Source organism: Pogoniulus pusillus, chromosome 11 (genome assembly GCF_015220805.1).
Source record: "Pogoniulus pusillus isolate bPogPus1 chromosome 11, bPogPus1.pri, whole genome shotgun sequence".
In the NCBI taxonomy this organism is placed as follows: Eukaryota; Metazoa; Chordata; class Aves; order Piciformes; family Lybiidae; genus Pogoniulus; species Pogoniulus pusillus.
This window is the reverse complement of record NC_087274.1, coordinates 3,090,675-3,111,113: the sequence shown is the minus strand read 5'-3', so window position 1 is coordinate 3,111,113 and position 20,439 is coordinate 3,090,675. Positions and strand designations below refer to the sequence as shown.

The window sequence follows — 20,439 nt, the reverse complement described above, 5'->3', positions numbered from 1 at the left end:
GTCCCACACAGCCTGCTCAGATAGACACAGTGTTCAGGCAACTTAGAATCAGAGAATCAGGCAGGTTTGGAAGGGACCACAAGGAGCAGCCAGTCCCAACCCCCTGCCATGCCCAGGGATACCCTACCCTAGAGCAGGCTGCACACAGCCTCAGCCAGCCTGGCCTCAAACACCTCCAGCCATGGGGCCTCAACCACCTCCCTGGGCAACCCATTTCAGCCTCTCACCACTCTCATGCTCAACAACTTCCTCCTCACATCCAGGCTGACTCTCCCCACCTCCAGCTTTGCTCCATTCCCCCCAGTCCTGGCACTCCCTGAGAGCCTAAAAAGTCCCTCTCCAGCTTTTTTGGAGGCCCCTTCAGATCCTGAAAGGCTACAATGAGGTCACCTGGGAGCCTCCTCTTCTGCAGACTGCACAGCCCCAATTCTCTCAGTCTGTCCACATAGGAGAGCTGCTGCAGCCCTCTGAGCATCCTCCTGGCCCTTCTCTGGACACACTCCAACATCTCCACATCCCTCTTGTAATGGGGGCACCAGAAGTGGGTGCAGTTACAGCAGCCCTGCTCTGCACATCATCCTCTCCTTGCTGCCTGGGATGTTATCTGTCAGTCAGCCTTCCCTGTGCTGATATATTCAGAAGACTTATCAATTAAGCATTCATTTAAACATCAGGCTAAGGGTGAAGCACAGCATTTAATCACAGAGTAGAAGCAACAAGCAGAACCATCAGGGCAAATTTCCTTATCACCTTATTTTTAATAGACAGTCAGCTCCCTGCAAATTGTATTCCCTGCATCTGCAGGCACTTGCTGTCAAATGGTCTTGAAAATCATTTCCTTCCACATCTTCCCACCATCCCAGAAGACCCATGTTTGTCAGGAAGAAATCAGTTGGATAGTGGGATTAGAGGCTGGACAACTATGGGGTGTATTTACCTGCCTGCAGGTAATCTCTGTAGCCATGCAACCAGTGCTGCAGCTGACATTCACAGCACTCATTCCATCAGCATAATCCCCCTCAGGAGAAAACCCTGCTTAGCTCTATTAATAGTGGGCATGTGTGTGCACTAAGCATGTGTAGCTGCTCAAGAGCTACAAGAACGTGGCAGCATTGGCAAGGGAGAGTTTGATCCAAGGAGGCCACAAGTGTGTGGTGTCCCGTGAGAAAACAAGCAGAGCTTCTCAACCGAGTCCCCCAACCAATGTTTTACTGCACAGACTCACCAATCAGGGCTGGAAGATGGCAGCAGCTAAGCAATAGCTCTGCAGAAGGCTGTTGATGGAGAAGAAGGCAGCAGCTCAATCCATCTATCCTCCTGTGTCTCCCACCGCTATGGGATATTGCCTCCCGAAGCTCCTGCTCAGAGCACGGAGATGAAAGTTGCTATTGACAGAAGCACCCCGCAGAAAAGGTCCTCTGCTGCAAAGCTGCAAGCTCCTGCGTGGTGGAAACCTGTTTTAAATGACAACAGAGCACTCATGTTATGGGAAGATCTTGCTGTGTGTGGTTTTCAGGATGAGAATCTGGGAGGAGGAGGAGAAGGAGGAGAGAAGAAAAGTGCAGCCTGCCTTGACAAATAGTGTCAGACATTTAAGTGCTCTGTCTTCCACTGTTGATTTGTGCAAAGGCTTCCAGGGCATTGGGGAATGTTGTCATGGATAAATAGTGACCATGGGAAATGGCTGGTTCAAAGGCATGGCCAACAGGAGCGTGAGCATGCCATGCATGGCCACAGACAGAGTAAGCAATCCGATGGTATGGCCAACAACAACATAATGGATGGCCACAGACAACAGAAATAAGCATTTCTGTCCTGCAGCATTAAGCATCACTGTCAGGCATCAAAACAGGAAAGCCCAGTGAGGAACTCTGCAGTGGCACAGGCAGGATTATGAAAGGATTGTTTGAGAAAGAGCAAGGAGAGGTTGTATGGCATCGGAGTTTGGCATCACTGCTTTGATTTACTGCTGAAACTCCTTGTACTTGGAGTTCTCAAGCCCCAAAACAAAGCTTAATCTTCACTTAGGCATTACAGCTCCCTCCCTTATCACATTATCTGAGCACATCACACTCTAATTATAGTTACCTGAACAACACTTAGTGGGTCTGGGAAGTACTAACCTTGTCAGAGAAGCCCTTGAACACAGAGCAAAAGCAATTCAGAAACAATTGTTAGTGTTTTAAATGCCAGCTAAGTAGCCTGCAACTGGTGGGGGGAGGGGGAAATGGTCCTTAACACCATCAGCACACACTTCAGAAAATCTGCCTCTTTGTTGTCATTATCCCAAAGCCTGAAATCCTGAAACTGTGGAGGTGCTGGAGCACGTCCAGAGCAGGGCCAGGAGGATGCTCAGAGGGCTGGAACAGCTCTGCTGTGAGCACAGACTGAAAGAGTTGGGGCTGTGCAGGCTGGAGCAGAGGAAGCTCCCAGGTGACCTCATTGTAGCCTTTCTGTATCAGAAGGAGCCTCCAAAAAAGCTGGGGAGGGACTTTTTAGGCTCTCAGGGAGTGCCAGGACTGGGGGGAATGGAGCAAAGCTGAAGGTGGGGAGAGTGAGGCTGGAGGTGAGGAGGAAGTTGTTGGGCATGGGAGTGGTGAGAGGCTGTAATGGGTTGCCCAGGGAGGTGGTTGAGGCCCCATGGCTGGAGGTGTTTGAGGCCAGGCTGGCTGAGGCTGTGTGCAGCCTGCTCTAGGGTAGGGTGTCCCTGGGCATGGCAGGGAGTTGGAACTGACTGATCCTTGTGCTCCCTTCCCACCCTGACTGATTCTCTGATTCTATGAAATCCCATCTCAAAATTCAGAACAAAGTTGCTATCATGAGGGGGGGGGGGGGGGGGGGGGGGGGGGGGGGGGGGGGCAGGGGGGGGAATATTCATTAGAATATTTGTATTTGTAAAATCATCATTTAAAAGATATCAGTAATCATGCAAAGAGAGGAGTAATGCTGCATCTCAGTGGGATATTAGATCCTACTCTCAAGAGGTATCCAGAAGTGCTTCTCAATATTTCAGTATCTGTTAGGCAGTGATTGCAGATTATTTCTCTCTCTCTAGTGGGTACAGAAGTAGAAGTTAAATATTCCATCTTCCTCTCCAATGTATAGAAGGGATTGTACCCTCATAAGCAAGGGGAGGGGAAATCTCTCCTCCATGTCACATGCTGGTGTGGAAAGCAACCCATCTGTGCCTTACTGAGCATGGACCAGTGGCCACCTCTGTCTGCACATTCCTTCAAGGCATCCTCTGCAAAGCCTTTGAGAAGAGCTTCAAGCAGCTCAGACGCTGCAGAACAGTTATTACTGCATTTAATTGAGGCATTTCCTTTTCTGCCACCTCTTCTCTTTCATGACTTTGATTCTTTTGCATTCCTTCACGTGCCAGGGCATGGAGCCAAGTGTTTTACCAAATCTCAGCTTTGTTTTGCTTGTGGGTTTTGTGTTTCAGTTCAAGCCAGAGACTCTGCTGTTGTGCTTTTGAAGCTGACCACTTCCACCCTGTCAGGTTTACATTTTCCCAAGTCTGAGTTTCAAAGTCCATCAGCATGGTAAAAAAAAAGTCCCAGAGGTATTGTTGCATTTCGTAGCATGTCCCTGCCAACCCCCACTGTTCTGTGATCCTCTGGCAGAGTCCTCTCCTTCATGCATCTGCCTGTTGCACAGGCTCACAGGATGTTAGGGGTTGGAAGGGACCCGAAGAGATCATCCAGTCCAACCCCCCTGCCACAGCAGGACCACACAATCTAGCTCAGGGCACACAGGAACACATCCAGACAGGCCTGGAAAAGCTCCACAGAAGGAGACTCCACAGCCTCTCTGGGCAGCCTGTGCCAGTGCTCTGGGACCCTTACAGCAAAGAAGTTCCCCCTTGTGTTGAGCTGGAACCTCCTGTGCTGCAGCTTCCATCCATTGCTGCTTGTCCTATCCCAGGCAGCAGTGAGCAGAGCCTGTCCCCCCCTCCTGGCAGCCCTCAGATATTTATAAACATTGATTCAATCCCTTCTCAGTCTTCTCCAGACTAAGCAGCCCCAGGTCCCTCAGCCTCTCCTCATCAGGCAGTGCTCCAGTCCCCTCACCATCCCCATAGCCTTCCACTGGACCTTCTCCATCAAATCCCTGTCCCTCTTCAGCTGGGGAGCCCAAACTGAATCATAGAATCATAGAATCATAGAATTATAGAATCAATCAGGTTGGAAGAGACCTCCAAGATCATCCAGGCCAACCTAGCACCCAGCCCTAGCTAAGCAACCAGACCATGGCACTAAGTGCCTCATCCAGGCTTTTCTTGAAGACCCCCAGGGACGGTGCCTCCACCACCTCCCTGGGCAGCCCATTCCAATGCCAATCACTCTCTCTGTGAAGAACTTCTTCCTAATATCCAGCCTATACCTACCCTGGCACAACTTGAGACTGTGTCCCCTTGTTCTATTGCTGGTTGCCTGGGAGAAGAGGCCACCCCCCACCTGGCCACAATGCCCCTTCAGGTAGTTGTAGACAGTAATAAGATCACCCCTGAGCCTCCTCTTCTCCAGGCTAAACAGGCCCAGCTCCCTCAACCTCTCCTCATAGGATTTGTGCTCCAGGCCCCTCCCCAGCCTTGCTGCCCTTCTCTGGACATGTTCCAGCACCTCAACATCTTTCTTGAATTGAGGAGCCCAGAACTGGACACAGCACTCAAGGTGTGGCCTGAGCAGTGCTGAGTACAGGGGAAGAAGAACCTCCCTTGTCCTACTGGCCACACTGCTCCTGATGCAGGCCAGGATGCCATTGGCTCTCTTGGCCACCTGGGCACACTGCTGGGTCATCTTCAGCTCCTCTCTACCAGTACCCCCAGGTCCCTTTCCTCCTGGCTGCTCTCAGCCACTCAGTCCCCAGCCTGTAGTGCTGCTTGGGGTTGTTGTGGCCAAAGTGCAGAACTCTGCACTTGGCCTTGTTCAGTCTCATCCCCTTGGCCTCTGCCCACCCATCCAGCCTGGCCAGGTCCCTCTGCAGGGCTCTCCTACCTTCCAACAGATCAACACCTGCTCCTAGCTTGGTGTCATCTGCAAACTTACTGATGCTGGACTCAATGCCCTCATCCAGGTCATCAATAAAGATATTGAACAGGACTGGGCCCAAACAGAGTGCTCAAGATGAGTTTGCTCAGTCACCTGTGATACTTCAATGTCTGCTTTAGGTAAATTCAACCAACCCCCTCAGAAGTCGTTGGGGAAGTCCATAGAGACTGTGAGAGCCACCTGTACACAAGCACAGTCACCAAGAAGTCCATTTCCATAGGAAACTGGGGAGAGAAGATTATTTTTTCTTCCTTAATGAGTAGTGGAGGAAAAAACTCTTACTCTGAGTGCATTTCCTCTGAATTAAGGCAGCATAATGAAGAGGCTCAGCGAAATGACCAGGCGGTCTCCGAGGCCCCGTTACGCTGGGAGTGATTTAGCTTCATTGCCTGAACTGCCATCAAAATAAGCCCTGGGATCATTCCAATCTGAGTTCTGGATTGCTTTGCTGGAGAGCCATCAGGAGCAACCTGCCAGCTGATGGCAAACGGAGGGATGCCCGGGCAAACAGGCTCAGCAGGAGCATGCAGTCCCAGCTGAAGTGCTCTCGGCCGCCTGGCAGGCAGGGCAGGTGTGGCACTTCCAGATGGGACATGAGCCACTTACATCTTGTTCCCAGCCTTTGAAGTGCTGTGCAGAGAAAGCCTGAGCCGCGAGTGCAATTAGAGGAGCTAGATCATTGACTGGGAGAGTGAAATGCACTGTAGCAGCAAACCTGCCGTTGACACTCAGAGGGTGCAATTGGAATCCTCCGGATTAGCAATTCCTCTGAGCTCTTTGCCATCGTTGGCAATAGGTGGTGGAATAAATCCCCGTTTATATCCTACAGGCTGCAGCTGTGCTTCTGCTCAAGTCCTATTAAGTGATGGGGTTTAAATCCTTCTGCCAGCAAGAGCTGTGAGCACCGAAACTCCCGTGCAGAGCAGAGCTCATCCCGGGTGATGTATGCTGCTGAGCTGGTTAATGAATAATGAACGCACCAAGGCAGGATCTCACCCCGGGCTTGGCTCCTGCAGTCAGCTCTCTGGGGACAGGTCCCCGAGCAGCTTGCTGTGCCACAGCCATCGCAGCCACCCGGCTGCAGCTAAGGCTGGATAGCCACCATGGAAAATAGCACTGTGAAAAATACTAATGGAAAGCTTTACCCAGGTGGACAAAGTGCTGAGCCTCATCTTGTTCAGCCAAGTGAGGTGATCAGCCAGCCAGCGCTGGCCTTGCTCCTTCAGGTATCAGGAGAGGACTTTCTGTGCCCTGACTTACTGAACAGGCTCCCAGTAAACTAAACAAATATGCCATTAAAAAGCTGGGCCAACCTTGAGGGGGACATATGGGTTTAAATTGCAGCAGGCAGAGATTTATGGACTTGTTTTCCAAGCCTGGAGAGTAATTGAAGAGACCTCAGACAAGTCAGCATTTACCAGCTCTGATAAGGGAAGGAGGCACTGCACTGGGGACGAGGCAAGAGGGGCAACGGGCACCAGACTGGCACTTGGTTCTGCTGGGGAGCGAGCCATGGAGCAGGTACCTGGAGTGACAGTCACTCCAGGAACAAAAAAGACCTTTCCAAACTCAGTGTGCTTGTAAGATAAGTACAGCACTGATAAAGTAAAGCACAGAGAGGTTAAAAACCCCAAGGGAACAATACTAGCAGTAGACTGAAGAGAAGAGCCCCAGAGTCCTGGCTCTGCCTCCCATTGGCTGTGCTTCAGCCTGGTCTGCTCACAATTTGTGACCTTAGAGATGGCATCTTGGTGGCATAAAAACAATCAGTGACCAACCCTGCAGGAGACTAATTTACTTATGCAGCCTGGGAGGGAAAGGAAATAAAGCAGAGCTGGCAGAAGCACATTGACCTGGTTCTGTTCCTTAAGTGCTGTGTTTGCTTTGTTTTCATTCAGGAATCTACAAAGGACATTGCTTCCGAATCAACCACTTCCCTGAAGACAATGACTATGACCATGACAGCTCAGAATACCTTCTCCGTAAGTGAAAAGTAATCCCCAACATAGAGGCATGGCCAGAGAGGCCTTCCTGGCTTTGTTTTCCATGGAGTCCAACCCAGTTCTTATTCACTGGAAGTGACTGGCCCAAACTGGGTGTCACAGAGCAGTGGTGACATGTCACAGGCTCACAGGATGTTAGAGGTTGGAAGGGACCCAAGGATATCACAGAGTCCAGCCCCTCTGCCACAGCAGGACCACACAATCTAGCTCAGGTCACACAGGAACACATCCAGACAGGCCTTGAAAGGCTCCACAGAAGGAGACTCCACAACCTCTCTGGGCAGCCTGTGCCAGAGCTCTGGGACCCTTACAGCAAAGAAGTTCCCCCTTGTGCTGAGCTGGAACCTCCTGTGCTGCAGCTTCCACCCATTGCTGCTTGTCCTATCCCAGGGAGCAATGAGCAGAGCCTGTCCCTCCCCTCCTGACCCCCAGCCCTCAGAGATTTACAAACACTGATTAAATCCTTTCTTAGTCTTCTCTTCTCCAGACTAAGCAGCCCCAGCTCCCTCAGCCTCACCTCATCAGGCAGTGCTCCAGCTCCCTCATCATCCTCATATCCTCTGCTGGACCCTCTCCATCAGATCCCTGTCCCTCTTCAACTGGGGAGCCCCAAACTGAAGGCAGTACTCAAGATGAGGTCTCACCAGGGCAGAGAGGATACACCCAGCTCACACTGGGAACTCCCATTGCAAGGGTTCAGCCAAGGGCATGCCCATGATTGTGGTGCCTGTCCTCTGTGTGGGAAGTTCACAACTGCAAGCTACAGCTACCAGCCTCAGACTGGTGAGCCTATTGTACAGAGGGAGTATTTAGTGTATCAAGAGGTTTGAGGAGTGGGTTCCAGTCCATTAGGAATGTTTTCCTAATGCTTAAACCCAGTCCTTATGCAAGCCTCATCCTTTGCAGCTGCTGAGCCACTTTGCCCAGCAATGAGATTACTGAATTGTAGGAAGGAAGCTGAAATTTCTGCAGCTTGCAGCAAAATCTCAGCATGAGCATGGGCTGTGGCTTCCTTGTGTGGACAGCCTGCCATTGCTGGTTTGTGCTGGTGTGTAACCCACCACAGAAGGAACTTCATCCACCAACCTGGTCCTTGAAATAAAGGCAGTTGGTTCTTCTCCTCCGGATGATCTTCCGCTCAGCTGATGGGAAGTCTTGGAACCCAAGTGTGAAACTCCATGAATCCTGCAATGTCTGAGTTGAGTTTCCCCTTTCTCCAGAGTTCCAGCCAAACTGAAAGCAGTGCCCTTTACCAGGGAAAGAACCTGCAGAAAGGAAGATCACAAGGTGCTGGGAAAGCTTCAGGGAGCAGTTGGATGCTGCTGGCTGATAGACCCAGCCAGGCAAACCACTCCCATTAATTACCTGAAACACCGCTTAGAGAACCACTCTGTCCTCCTGGGAAACAGCTTCTGGTTACTAAGACAAGAAGAAAGGAGTTAAAAAAAAGCAAACCTCTATAAAAGCTCCCAAAAGTAGGCTTTAGCAGAAACCCAGATTTTTTTGTCTTCTTTTGCTCATGTCAGTTTAGATCAGTCAGAGCTCTTGGGTGATGCGATTTCGGTGCTGGGGTGAAGGCAGGCTGGAGAGTGTGAGCACAGCTGCATTTATCTTTCATACAAAGCCTTGGAAGTGATGTGAAATTGATGCCAAGTCAGCTTTAGGAAAGAAACATCATTAGTAAAAGGACTGTAAAAGGGAAGAGGAATTAATCAGCATCCTGATAAAAGCGTGGTCTGCCTTCTTTATTCAGAGGAAAGAGAGAACTGGGTTAAAAAACAAACCAATCCCCAGCTCCACGGTGAGAAGTGAGGTTGGTAAATTGTTTGGAAGGGGTGTTCCTAAAAGCTGCTTCAGAAGTGACTAAGAAGAGATCTTACAAACAAGTTGGTCCAACCCTTTATGTCTGCTGCAAACTCCAGCTGCTCCCCCCCTTGCAGAGGAGAGCTCATCCCCATGGAGCCTGCACAGGTAACAGAGCTGCTCTGCTTTAGCTGTTGGAAGAAAAGCTGCATATGGTTGATTCAGAGAGTACTGAAAGGTTGTGTCCCTAAAGCCAGGAGAGATGAGCTCATGCAGATAAGTAATAGGGACCAAATCATTGTCTAAGATGGGGATAATTGCATCCTGTTCCAAAGGAGATGTGAGAGCTTCCTTCCCATCTTTGCCCTCTGTGCAACATCTTGGCAGGCTGCTGTCTCCACATCACTCCCCAGGCTTTTTAACCATTTCTTGGCACAAGGCTCTCAGAGGGCCATGCTCTGGGGGTAAACTTATTTTTTTCTGTCTAGCCTAGATGAAGGCACCAATGTTGTTTGCACCTTGTGCTCCGGAAAGAGCAGCAGGAGGGGTCTCATCTTGCCCCTCAGTGACCAGTCTAAGATGGATGTACACATCGTGGTGCTAGCAGCATCAAGCCCTGTTAAAGTCAGTGAGAAAAAAAATCACTGATTTTGGAATATTTTGATGCAGGGAGTGAAAATCACTGATTCTGGCATATTTTGGTGCAGGGTGTGGATGGGAGCAGAAGTTTGGATTTTGCCCTGTGGCATTCAGGCTGCTGCTTGCAAAAGCCAGCTAAGGACAAGCCACAGTGACAGCCAACACATGAAAAGGAGCTCAGGCAAGACTACTTCTATGGAACCTTCCCTGTGGCAATACACAGCACTCTATGTCTCTTAAAAAAAATCTCCTCCGTGTGTCTGTGCAGAGCCCCAGCAAGGGGCAGAGGTGCATGAAAACCAGGGTGGGATGCTTGCATCAATGGGCTGTGAGGGAAGAAAAGGGGGAAGGAGGGAGATGACAAAAAGGGAAGAGACAGGGCTGGAGCACCTCTGCTGTGAGAACAGGCTGCGAGAGTTGGGGGCATGCAGCCCGGAGAAGGGAAGGCTCCAGGGAGACCTGCTTGTGACTTTTCAGCATTTAAGGGGCTGACAAGAAAGATGGGGACAGACTTTTCAGCAAGGCCTGTTGTGACAGGACAGGGGGTGATGGGTTTCAACTAAAAGAGGGAGATTCAGACTAGAAAGGAAGAAGATGTTTTTTACACTGAGAGGGGTGAGACTCTGGCCCAGAGAGGTGGTAGATGCCCAATCCCTGGAACTATTCCAGTTCTGCTTGTCTGGGGTTCTGAGCAACCTGATCTAGTTGAAGATGTCCCTGATGACTGCAGGGGGGAGGTTGGACTAGGTGACCTTTAAAGATTCCTTCCAACCCAAACCATTCTGTGATTCACCCTCACTGCACGCAGGAGGATGCCAGGGCTCTGGCACAAAAGTGCAGCCGTGAGAAGAGGGGCTGGGAACCCATTTTTGGGACACCTCTGCCCTTCCATGCATTTCTTCCCCACACGCTCTGGCTGTTGCAAGCCGTTTGCTCGGCTCCTGGCTTTTGGAAGAGGATAAAAGCAGGAGGCGAACGCTGGGGCTCGCAGCCCCGTGGGGAGGAGCAGCACAGCACGTCTGGAGCTTCACCGAAGGAGGTGTCACAACGCATAGCGGTGCAGAGCCGCCGATGCAAACAGACAGGACGGTAAACAAGGGGGGTGGGGGGGGAAAGCAAGGGAGAAAGCAATAACCAGATTGCCTTAATGTTTCTGGATGTGCTGTCATTTTATTACCAGCATCGGGAGCCATATGTAAATTCTACATGGTACCTATGAGCTTCCTTTTAAATTTCAGAGCTAGAAGCAGACATTGCAGGGGGGAAAAAATATCTCCTGTAGAATTTTAGAGGAAGAGAACACTGTGTGGTTTGTTTCTCTTCACATTAATTATGGAGATTGCCAGGTTAGTCGGGGCCTTGAACTCTAGTGCAGGGCATCCCTGCCTGTGGCAGGAGGGGTTGAACTATATCGAGAGGGATGGGTGATAGGTTGGACCGTGTGAGCCTGGAGATCTCTTCCAACCTGGTTGATTCTATCATTCTATGATTATAGATGATCTCTGAGGTCCCTTCCAACCTAACCCATTCTGTGTTTAACCCAGCCCCTGTATCTGGCATGCCTGGGCAAGTTCACTGAAGCTCTTTGATGAATTGTAATCCTTACAAACAGCAGCAGTATAAAATACAGGAAACAACCACCAGAAAGGGCCATAGGAGGTTTTAAGCCCCTGCTGCCTTTTGCCAGGGCACTGACACACAGACAGGGCTTGGGGTGCCTCCATCTCCAGCAGCACAGAGACTGACATTGAACCTTTTTTCCAACAACTGACCCTAAAACCTGACCCGAAAGCCAAAGCGCTGTTACTTGGTACCACACGCGTGAGGATGCACCCAGGGCAACAGGACAGGCTCTGAGCACTCAGCAGGCTTTGATTAGAGACATTACACCCACGTTACTTGGATTTGCCAATTATTGCGAGCCACTGTCTGAATAGTAATGCCCTCCCCTGAATTGAGTTTAGATCCAGTTAGAAAATGCCCTGTCTGTGAAGGACACGTGCAGTGACAGTGCCAGCTCTGGCAGGAGATGGACTTCTCTAGCTGTAGTAGATCGATCCAGGCATAAGCTTCCCAGGCAGGGACTGTCTTTTTTGTTTTATGTCTGCACCATTCTAAGGAGGGCCGAGCCCAGAGCTGGGGCTCCCGGAGGCTTTGCAGCGCACACAAAAGCGATGCTGTTATTAAATGCCTGCTCCTGTCCCCCTTGCAGTCAGTGGGAGTTGTGCCACCAGTTACCAGGGGAATCGTTAGGCAGCGATTCACTAGATTGGGAACACCATGGCCATCAAAAGTGAAATGAGAAAGAGCATCGGCTGGAACATCTGGGCGCTTCTCCTCGGGAAACGGGCGCCGCTCGCTGTGCCTGCCAGCCGGGGCGATGGTACCCGGGAGAGCCTGCGCCGCTAACGGCACCGCATCAGCAGACTGCTCCAGATGGTGACTTCTCCTCCCCGTGCACTCAGCCCCGGGGCTGCCCCTGTCCTCCCGCTGTGCCCTGGGGTTTCCACCCCTCTGAATCCCGTTCGCCTTGGGCAAGCCCAGGCCCCGGGACTGCCCTCCAACACCTTTGCCTTTCCAAGCTTTGGGCTGTTCTCCACAGCACCTTATCTCCTCTTCCTCTTCAAAAAAAATCCTCTCTCTGTAGGAGCCAAGCTCCGTTCCTCGCTCTGCCTTTCAGGAACACCTACCAGCTTTTATCCTTCTGGTTTGTACAATACACACATCTCTCTTCTTGTGCTTGTTTATTTTTCCCTCAGCCCTTTTGTTCGCCTCCCTGCTGCTTCCCTTTCGCTTGCAGCTTAGTCTGGTAGTGACCCGACTTTGAAAGCTGGCTTGAAGTGGTGGTTTAGGTTGTTGGGTGGTTTTTTTTTCCCTTCCAGGGATTTTATAGCCCACACTGGTGAAGGGACTGAAGCACACAGAATTTTAAATGACTTTGCTTAGCTGTCAGCAAGCTAAACACAAACATCTGAGACACACTTGTTAAAATGTCTTCCTCAGAAATCTGTAAAGGTTTCAGTGTCCTTAATACTCAACAAAAGAAAAAGGGGTTATTAGCTGTGCTTGCTGGCAACGGCAGAGCTGCAGACTTCAAGGGCTGTAATTCGCTTACCTTGTGCCTGTACCAAGCCACAGATCTGTCTGCTTGAGCCATCCCCAAATGCTGGAAGGTTCATCACCAGCTCATGAATTTTTCACTGCTGCTCCCTTCGTTTTCACTGCTGCTCCCAAGTTGTGCTGGGGGAGGTCTAGGCTGGATGTTAGGAGGAAGTTCTTCCCAGAGAGAGTGATTGGCATTGGAATGGGCTGCCCAGGGAGGTGCTGGAGTCGCCATCCCTGGAGGTGTTCCAGAAAAGCCTGGATGAGGCACTTAGTGATTGGCTAGGGCTGGGTGCTAGGTTGGACTGGATGAGCTTGGAGGTCTCTTCCAACCCGGTTGATTCTGTGATGCTGGATCTTGCCGCCACTTACCTCATGCTTTGCCAGAAGTGGTCTGTCTGTACATGGTGGCATCAGATCATAGAATCATTCAGGTTGGAAGCTCTATGATCATCAACTCCAAGACAACGGTGATAATGTTGGACTTCCTAGAAGAAAGATGAAAAGATTTAAGCCACTCAGCAGCAAGTGTCTGTGCCACATTGACCACACACCCATGTCCTTGGCTCCCAAAAGGATGCCCAGAAATGCAGAATCAGTGACAAGCCCAGCAAATGCAGAGCTTGCAGACTTTGCAATCACCACAGTTGCACCTGAGGAAGGATATGAAATGGTTACTGTCTGTCTTGCTTTTCTACCTGTCGCCCCTCCAGGCATTGTTCGTGCCTCCAGTGTATTCCCCATCCTAAGCACAATCCTGCTGCTGCTGGGAGGACTCTGTGTTGGAGCAGGAAGGATTTACAACAGCAAAAACAACATTATTCTCAGTGCTGGGATTCTCTTTGTGGCAGCAGGTATGTTCTCCTTACACTGAACCCTTAGGAAGTGCAGCCTCCTCAGACTGAAGAGGGCTGTGGGAAAGAAGGCTGGGTGATAGGTTAGACTGGATGACCTTGGAGCTCTCTTCCAACCTGGTTGAATCTGTAGAGGCATGAAGGTTGGGAAAGACCTTTAAGATCATTGATCACTGCAACCCAGCCACTATGACTGCTAAACTATATCCTCAAGCACCACAAGCTTCTTTCACTATCAACATCACAGGCTTGCAGGATGTTAGGGGTTGGAAGGGACCAAAGGAGATCATCGAGTCCAACCCCCCTGCCAGAGCAGGACAATGCTATCTAACACAGATCACAGAGGAACACATCCAGACAGGCCTTGAAAGGCTCCAGAGGAGGAGACTCCACAACCTCTCTGAGGAGCCTGTGCCAGTGCTCTGGGACCCTTACAGTCAAAAAGTTCCCCCTTGTGTTGAGCTGGAACCTCTTTTTCTGCAATTTACACCCATTGCTCCTTGTCCTATCCCAGGGAGCAGTGAGCAGAGCCTGTCCCCCCCTCCTGGCAGCCTTCAGATCCTTATAAACATTTATTAAATCTCCTCTAAGTCTTCTCTTCTCCAGACTAAGCAGCCCCAGGTCCCTCAGCCTCTCCTCATCAGCCATGCCCTCCAGTCCCTTCATCATCCTCGTAGCCCTCTGCTGGACCCTCTCCAGCAGGTCCCAACATCCCCACACTAGGCAAATTTCCTTAGACAAAAGTATGAGTTTGAGGAAAAAAAATAAGCCAAAGTCAATAACCAGCAAGTTTCACACCATGTAAAATGTATTCACCATTCGATGGTGAATATGTGGAGGAGGTTTTTTTCCTATTCTTTTCTTTTATACGATGGCAGGAAAAAAACCATCAGTGATAGGTGAACTCATTTTTCACACTCAAAACACCTGAGAGAGTTGGCCACATTGTTAAGAGCTTTCCCTGGAGCTCAGATTAAGCATGCTGCACTCAGATGAAAATTCAGCAAGGTGGAAGAGAACTCATCTTGATCAAGGTGAGCAGCCATAGCCCTCAGCTCCAAATGTATTTTTGTTATCAGTCTGGATGTTAGAATCCCACTAACACTATTAGTGAGCTCCTGGACGCTGCTTCTTTCCCACCAGGGCAATGAAGTGAAGGGAACAAATCCTGCTGTATATTTTGGGATCCACGAGAGCTTATGTAACCCTGATGTGGATCTGTGCTTTGTTTCTTGTAGTTTGGGTTGGGTTTTTTTTTCCAATAAAAAATGAAATCTTGAGATAAATGACAGAACAGATAAATGCAATTAAATTTCCTGGTCGTAATCTTTGAACTGTTCAGGTCCAGGAGGTAACGTGGCTTTGACTTTTATTTTCCCAGCCACATAGCCACTGATTTATGTTTTTCTCCCTCTAGGGCTAAGTAATATCATAGGGATCATTGTCTACATATCAAGCAATGCAGGTGACCCAAGTGACAAGCGAGACGAGGACAAAAAGAACCATTACAACTACGGCTGGTCCTTTTATTTTGGAGCCTTGTCTTTTATTGTGGCCGAAACCATAGGCGTCCTGGCTGTGAACATTTACATTGAGAAGAACAAAGAGCTGAGGTTTAAGACCAAGAGGGAATTCCTTAAGACTTCTTCCAGTTCTCCTTATGCCAGGATGCCAAGCTACAGGTACAGGAGGCGGCGGTCCAGATCCAGTTCTCGGTCTACGGAGCCCTCTCCATCTAGAGACATTTCTCCGGTTGGCATGAAGATAGCAAGCACCATCCCCATGAACGAGATTTCCATGTACACCCTTTCCAGAGAGCCTTTGAAGGTTACGACTGCTGCCAGCTACAACGCAGACCAAGAAGCCAGTTTTCTGCAGGTTCACAACTTCCTTCAGAAGGAGTTTAAGGAAGGACTCCACGTCAACATGGTGAACAGGAGGACGACACCCGTTTGAAGCACCTCCCTTCCTCCCGCTTGTCGAAGAGATAGCAGCGCAGAACGGATCTGTCACGGGAGAGAAGGAGCGATGTCAAAATACCCTCTCACCTCTTTAACTGTGGCATGTGTTGAGGTAGCAAGTGGAGATCCTCTGGACCAACATAAAGATATTCCCACGCCCATAGCTTTCTTGGAAGCTATTTGGAGTTTGTTTCTTTCAGTTCTTGATGTCACGAGATGAAGGCGGTTCGTGTTCCTGCACTTCTGTAGTGTGTGCAAAGTCTTGGAGAAACTGCAAAGAACTTGCCACCAGTGTGTTTTAAAGGATTACAGAGAAATTTGTTGTATGACTTCTTTGGGGGGTTTTTTTCTTCTTTTTTTTTTTTTCCTCCCCCTAGTTTTGAGATCCCTTACGACAGACTTGCAGACCTAATTTGTAACCAAGCCCAAGGACGAATCTGAACGACTCATCGAGCGAGCCGCTTTCCCTTGACACAGCATAAGCTTTGCCTCTTTCAGAAGGAAAAACAAAAGGAAAAAGAAGATATTTTTGAAGGCAACACTTTCTAAAGCTGACCTGTGCTATGGAAACCACAGAGCACCCACGTACTTACAGACTCCCTGATGGGGTGGTAAGAGGGTCTGCTGCTTCTGGGCGCAAGGCGGCAACGCAGGTCAGGGAGATGAGGGTGGGTGCGTCTTGGAGCACCTAGGAAGGGAAAGATTGAAGTAGGTGGGACTTGAGCATATTTGCAACTATCATTTCTTGCCTAACATTTAGAAAACTTGAATTCTCATCTCGACTAGCCCTAGTGCCTGATCCGGCAAGGTGCTGAGTGCTGTCCGCCAGGAGCCCCTCTAGACTGCTTACAGCGAGAGCGAGACGCGGAGCGGAGCCGGGGTGGCTCGTGCAGGCGACGCCACCGCTTCCCTGCGACCGCATTCCTGAGTTCCTTACTGCTTCACAAGTGCAACACTAACGCTTCTGGAAACTAAGCTAGCTAAGCAATGGGCCTGAGAAGAGGAGAAGCTGACGCATTCGGACTAGCCAACCTTCCCTTCCTGCAGCGGTGGGAGCTGGGTGGTGAAAGAGGAGCGGATGCCAACTTTGTATTTCTTAAGAGAGAACGAACAAGCAGAACCAACCAAAACCAAAAGAAAACAATCACCGCTTAGGAGATATTTATTAAACTCTTTTGATGCTGAATAAGTGCCGCATGGTGCAAGGCAGAGTTGCTCTTTGGTGGAAACGAAGGTTCCATCTAAGTTAATTTATTTTGTGACGGTGAAGCTACTTCTGTGCAGAGAGCCCACAGAAAACTCTATGCATCACCTGAGGGGGGGCCCACTTTGTGCTCTTGGCTTCTCTATCTTTCTGAAACAGCTGAAGTATTTTTTTTCCTCTTATCAATTCCTGCTTGCTTTCTTTTCCTTTCCTTTTGTTTCCTTTTGTTTTGTTGGTTTGGTTTGGTTTTTTTTTACACTTAGGCTTGGAATCTCAAAGCTCAAGGGCCTGACTTGAAGGTGATTTAATTTAATAGTAACTCGGGTTGATTTTTGTGACCACTAGACCAAGCCATATGAGAAGGAGGTGCCCAGCTCCCCCACGGATAAATTAGGTGCGGTGAGAGAGGAGCACCTAATTCCTGTCGATTCCTTTTGAATATGCCTGCCATCTTTACCCAAAAGATCTTTGCTACCAGAAGACTATAGAGAAATGGCGACAAGGAAAAAGTCCTGATTTGGAAAGCTTGGCTCACTGGTGGTGGGAGACCTCAGCCAAACTGTTAAAACCTCTTTAGTCTTAATTAATCCTGCGATGGCCACAGTGTCGGTAACTCGGTGGTGTTTGGATACGAGGCTTTCAGCTAGTGGAACCAAGTCCTCCAGGGAAATCCCAGAGGAGCTGCCTTAACATCCCTAAAAGCAAGTCAAACCCCCTTTTTTCCCCCAGGTAGGACCTTGCTTAAGCCTCTCTCCCTGCAGGAACCAAGACACAAAGGTCAATTTTAAGTGGAAGTCTTCCCCTAGTCACTGTTAAGCTCTGTCCAGCCCTCAGCCCGGTAGAGCGATGGGTTGGAGCCTTCCTATCCCTTCTTGTTAAGAGTTTCCATTCAGGTTAAAACTCTGCTGGGATCCTTTTTCAAACCTCTGAACTCTGAGAGCTAAAGCGAACGGAGCGATGGGAGCGGTGTGAAAGTAGAAAATGTTGTGCTACTTTCTGTATCAACACACTACGGAGAGAGATGTTACACAAGCTTTTTAACACAAAAGCAATTCAAACAGAGGCAGACAAGAAAACTTTTTTTACCTACTTTGGGGCGAGAAGAGCATTAAAAAGAGTTCAAAAATGATTAAAGTTCTCGGTGAAAGGTTTTTTTTACAAGAATCTTTATGCTTTCAGACAATAAATTATTTCCTACTTTTTGAGACTTCGTAATATTAAAATACTTTGATTAGCTCTGGTAGAAGTAGAAGTTTGCAATGAAAAAAAAACAAACAAAAAAAAAAAAAACCTACAACCAACAACCACACACACACACACACACAAATAAAAACCCAACCCCAAATCCCAACCAACTACAACCTTCTGTCTCATTAGTGTGTCATACTAAGTGCTAATTAATTTACATCTAATTATAGTCGATGTATTTTTCAAGTGCAATTTCCCAGAACTATTTGTTTCCCACTGTGTTAATAAACTAATAGTTAGAAATAAGTCCTCATCCGTGTTTACTGTAATTAAGAATAAAACTGTTCCCTTTAAACCCAGGAGTTAGATGTAGGCTGTTTCCCTGAGCTCATGTACATTGAACTGGAAGTTGACAGTGTGAGGTTTGCTTTGCGTGCTGGTTTTGTTCTTTTAATTGTCCTTCTCCAGTGAATGTCTCCAACCATCTGATTCCAGCCAAAGTCCAAGGCTTTTCCGCTGCCTGGGTCAGACCTGCAGTATTTTTACACCAAGCTGGCAAAAGACCTAAGTCTTTGCCAAGTGTTTTAAGATGTTCCTCTCTGCCCCAGCCTCCTCCCCCAGAGCAGGGCTGGCTTCAGCAGTTCCCCAAGTGCAATGCTTTGGTCCAAGCTGGAACATCTGCTCCTGCTCCAGCAGATGCCTTTGAAAAGCAGAGCTGGAGTGGGGAAGTCTTCATGGGATTCTTATGGGATGTGGGGTCTGAAGAGGGAACAAAGGCACAGGGAGATAACAGGGACCAGAGCTTTCACCCTGTGGGAGAATGGGGGCTGGGATTTTAAACTCGAGGTCTGTGTCAAATGTTCAACCAAAGCAAAAAAAAAATACCCAAACCCACCAGTTGTTTCATTTGACAGTGCCAGTGTTCAAAAAATCCTCCCCACATCAGCCTTTTCCCGTGGAAAAACTTTGATGCTGAGAGAACGGAAGAGTTTGCAGCATCCCTGCCCATGAACAGTGTCTTGCTCCATGGCCAGTCTAACCAGAGTTAGCCATGGTCTGACACTGAATCCACTCCAGCGACCGTTACAGGAACTAATCATCTGTTCTTCCTCATCTCTCTGGTTTCCCTGGACAGCATCAACCACGAATCAGCCCCTCTTTCCCACCAAGGTATCATCACCGTCATCACCTCATTAACAGGTTGGTGTTATCCTCTAACATACTGTAACAGCAGACCTAAAAAAACAAATGCCATTGGATTTTCCAGGAAAAACCAAGTTTCAGGTATCTTGCCAGCTCTCTCTTCCTAGTTTCTCATACAAGCAAAAGGAGAAATCACTTCCTATACCCATACATCTAACAATAGACTATTTTTATATCTCCTTTTCTTTCTGTATGGATCACATATCCACAAGGGCTAATCTATCACGTCCCTTGAGGCTACATCTCTGTCTGCAGATCTAAAGTGTTATTTCCACTGTGCTTCAGTTCAACTGCTATGATCACAACCATGTATAATGTACCTAATCCTTACTTTTTAAATAAACCATTTTAAATGTATTCCTTTTTGTGTGGAGAGAGGTATTGTAGATTCTTAACTCCCAGGTTCTCTGAGGTGAGATTTCTGTTTGTTTCCTCACATTTCTACCTGTTTTGATTGAAGCTGGGAACGTTACTAGAAGCCAATATATCAGAGAAGAGAAAACTGGTTTTGTGGTCCCAGAGACCACCAAGTCTCCAAGATAAGCTTCCCTCACAGTATTTCCAGTCATTTGGGTTGGAAATAAAAAACTTTCTAGTTTCCAGTTTAAACTTAGTCCATACAAGACACAGTCTGGTTTCAGTGCCTGGTCTGAGTCTGGACCAGTGGCCAGAGGCACTGCAAACCACCATCAAGAAAAGTAATCCAGTGTCTTCTGAAGTGCTAGCCCCAAGCCTCTGCTTTGCTTCCACCTTTTGAAGTTTCACATTAATTTGCTTCTGAGCATCCTCCTCTCCCTGATCTTGTCTGTTGTGCCTGAAGAAAGCTTGACCCTTCGTGTTGAAGCTCCACGAAAGCCCTGCTCTGATCACCACCACCAGATCCAAGCAGCACCGAACGTGGGGCTGCAGTTCAGCAGCATCTTGTGCTCCCAGACAACCCAAACCATCCCTCTCTCAGAGACCACGGTTTTTTCTTCAAATGCTTAGTTTAACTTTACCTTCCCAGTCCTTAAGCCTCCAGATTTTCCTTAAAGACAAAGCCAGCCTGTGGATGCCCAGCGGCGTGCCTCTCCCCGTACGTGTGGCCAGTTGGCACGTCTGGAGGGAGACAGGAGATCTGTCTTTTCACATGCCTCTGACACGCAGTAGTGAAGCCATTTAAAGCTCAAGCCTAAAGCCGATTCCCTTGAACTAAAATAAACAAAGGCTCTTCCCACATTGCTGAGGAGGTCTGTGGCTAAACAGTGACCCCAAGAGCTGTGGTTGCCCTGCTGCATGCAGGGATGCATCAAAAGAGGGATGTTGTTTGAGGGGGGAAACAAAGACAGGCTCCTTATGGCTTCACAAAGAGGAGAAAGAGTCCAGCGAGGAGGATGTGGCATTTCCTTGGAGCGAGAAAACTAACAAACAGGGGAGGTGCTGAAAATA

General features: G+C 48.8%; 1 protein-coding gene across 1 annotated transcript in view; it reads left to right on the top strand.

The window, feature by feature from the left end:
• Positions 1-18,168, top strand: part of CACNG4 (calcium voltage-gated channel auxiliary subunit gamma 4) — a 59,223-nt gene extending 41,055 nt beyond the window's left edge. Inside the window, exons 2-4 of the mRNA XM_064150605.1 lie at positions 6,953-7,036; positions 13,315-13,455; positions 14,873-18,168. Coding sequence (XP_064006675.1) covers positions 6,953-7,036; positions 13,315-13,455; positions 14,873-15,411 — 764 coding nt within the window. The 3' untranslated portion in view covers positions 15,412-18,168. The remainder of the gene's footprint in view (positions 1-6,952; positions 7,037-13,314; positions 13,456-14,872) is intronic.
• The last annotated feature ends 2,271 nt before the right edge of the window (positions 18,169-20,439 follow it).